The following is a 2182-nucleotide window of genomic DNA, read 5'->3' on the forward strand; positions in this document are numbered from 1 at the left end:
AGTATGAACTCAAGTTTGAACCACCGAGGTTGTTTTGCTTGGGTTCAAAGTTCGGCTTATAATTCGGGTGCGCCGGTCTATAAAATCGTTACGGTCGATCGTGTATAGATGCACCCTGCGCGAAATCAAACAGACAAATCCCGAGCAGGCAAGCCAGGGGAGTGAGTATCCAGCTTACCAAAAGACAATGAGAATGGATGAGTTCGAGTGCGAGAATGTGCTACTCCAAACACTGCACACATGTCATGGCAAGACTTTATACTAGTTCTAGGGGAAAAAAAAATACTCAGGCACATTACACCTCGTCAACAATTCAAATGCAATGGCTGCCTGACACCGTCTAATGCTACAAGGCTTTTTGATCGCCCTCATCTCCTCTTGGGAAAAGCAGAAGAGGTTTTCTGCACCTTGGCGGGCGGTGCCGCGGCGTCGACGTCACTATCGTCCTCGCCTGATTCATCATCAACATCGTCAAAGTCCACCTCATCGTCATCCAGGACCTCCGCACCTGCCGCCCGTCGCAACTCGTTTGCATCATCCATGTCTTCGTCCTCGTCCTCATCGTCAGAGTCCGAATCGACTCCGTTGACAGCCGAGATGTCGAACTGGTCGTCGTCAACCTCGGCCCTTGCATCCTTCGTCTGGTCCTCCTCACCCTCCACGTAGACAACGTTCCTGGCCTCGGTCTCCTCCTCACTGGAGCTCTCCCTGGCGATCGTGTTGCGGCCGCGACCGGACCTGCTTGCTCCCCTCCTCAATTGCATTTGCGCCTCCAACATGTCCAGCTTCCCCTTTAGAACCAACAAACTGTTCAGGCCTCTTGAGCGCTCCTCGAGAACGCGGTTCAGCTCGGCCAGCTTGCGCTGCAGGTCAGGCTGCGCGGCAAGGGCGCCGCCGTGCGCAATCAGCGTCCACTGCACCCAGCTGATCAGAGTGGAGGCTCGCCCCGGTCGCCGGTGCATCCTCGATGCGAGGCGAGTAAGCAGGCTCGCGGCAAGACCAGAGTCGAGACGCTGGATGGTGGCGCGCACGGCATTCAAATCGGTAGTTTGCAGACACGACTCGAGCAGCTCCGTGTCGTCGGAGCGGAGCGCCTGAGTGAGAACCGTGCCGAGTGACTGCAGCGACGGCGGGGCGACTGCCTGGTTGGGTGCAGTCGTTAATGAGGAGCCCTGCTGTTGCTGTTGGAGTGCTTCCTGAACATCGACTGTCCTGTTGCGAGCGAGCTCGCCAAGGGTGGGGGATTGAGGCTCCGAGTCTGAGCCAGGGGCATCTTCTGGAGTGGCGGCCTTGCCATTTGGTAGTCGAGCGGATTTTGTGTTTATCGAGGAGGGTTTCGTGTTCGTTTCTTGGTTTTGGGATGCTTTTACGGTGGGCTTCTGGTTGTGATCCGCCTCACCCGTCGACATGTCGTCATCGTCGTCGCTAGAGTCGCTTGATATTTCAACCGTCTCCTGTGACAGTATACCCCGACCATCTGCGACCTTTCCTGCAGTAACGGCCGTCCGCGACTCGTCAATTCTCGTCTTGAAAGCTTGTTTGGCGCTTTGTTTGAGGACCGGCGGAGCCAGCTTGGCTGGCGTTTTTCTTTTGGTCGACATCGTAGACGATGTGATTCGGTGGCTGTTAAGAATACGGGAGGATAACTAGTGGGTACAACAAGCCATGCGGATTTGGCGCAGCCTTGATAGAGCAGCTGTTGTTGCTGCTGCCTTGCTGTGCGAATTGTTTGGTGGTGATAGAATTGCCAATGGCCTCTCGTATGCGGTCAGCAAACAAACCGCCCAGGGAAATTTTTTTGAAGCTCCGAACTTTTTTTGCCCGCCCAAAAAGACCCACCAAAAAGGCGGGCAAGACGGATTGGCGAGCAGCGGGATGCGATAGTGTGAGGCATGGTCTGTGCACCTCTTGCGCGATCAAAAGAATTCAACTGCGGGGCCTTGAAGATGATGATTGCGATGAGCACGTGATTCTCCAGCCAGGCTTTGATCTGCCCAGTCACATGATCACTCATGTGAGAGGCGCGCCCTTGCTATGGTATAGATGACTCATCAAACCACGAGAGTCGGAATCGTCGGGACGATTCATAGTTGAAAAACTTCACATGCTGCCGCATATCATTGGCCGGAATGGTTAATGGCAAAAGTCCGTCTTCAAGCCACAATGGTTGGGCTGGTCGGAG

The 2182-nt window shown here is 54.7% G+C and overlaps 1 protein-coding gene across 1 annotated transcript; it reads right to left on the reverse strand.

Annotated features, from left to right (window-relative positions):
* Positions 1-232: 232 nt before the first annotated feature.
* MGG_08924 (uncharacterized protein) lies at positions 233-1854 on the reverse strand. The gene has a single exon (XM_003713907.1). It carries the CDS (start codon positions 1599-1601, stop codon positions 369-371), a length of 1233 nt encoding a protein of 410 aa, XP_003713955.1. The 5' UTR covers positions 1602-1854; the 3' UTR covers positions 233-368.
* Between the last annotated feature and the right edge of the window lie 328 nt (positions 1855-2182).

Source organism: Pyricularia oryzae, chromosome 2 (genome assembly GCF_000002495.2).
Source record: "Pyricularia oryzae 70-15 chromosome 2, whole genome shotgun sequence".
Classification (NCBI taxonomy): domain Eukaryota; kingdom Fungi; phylum Ascomycota; class Sordariomycetes; order Magnaporthales; family Pyriculariaceae; genus Pyricularia; species Pyricularia oryzae.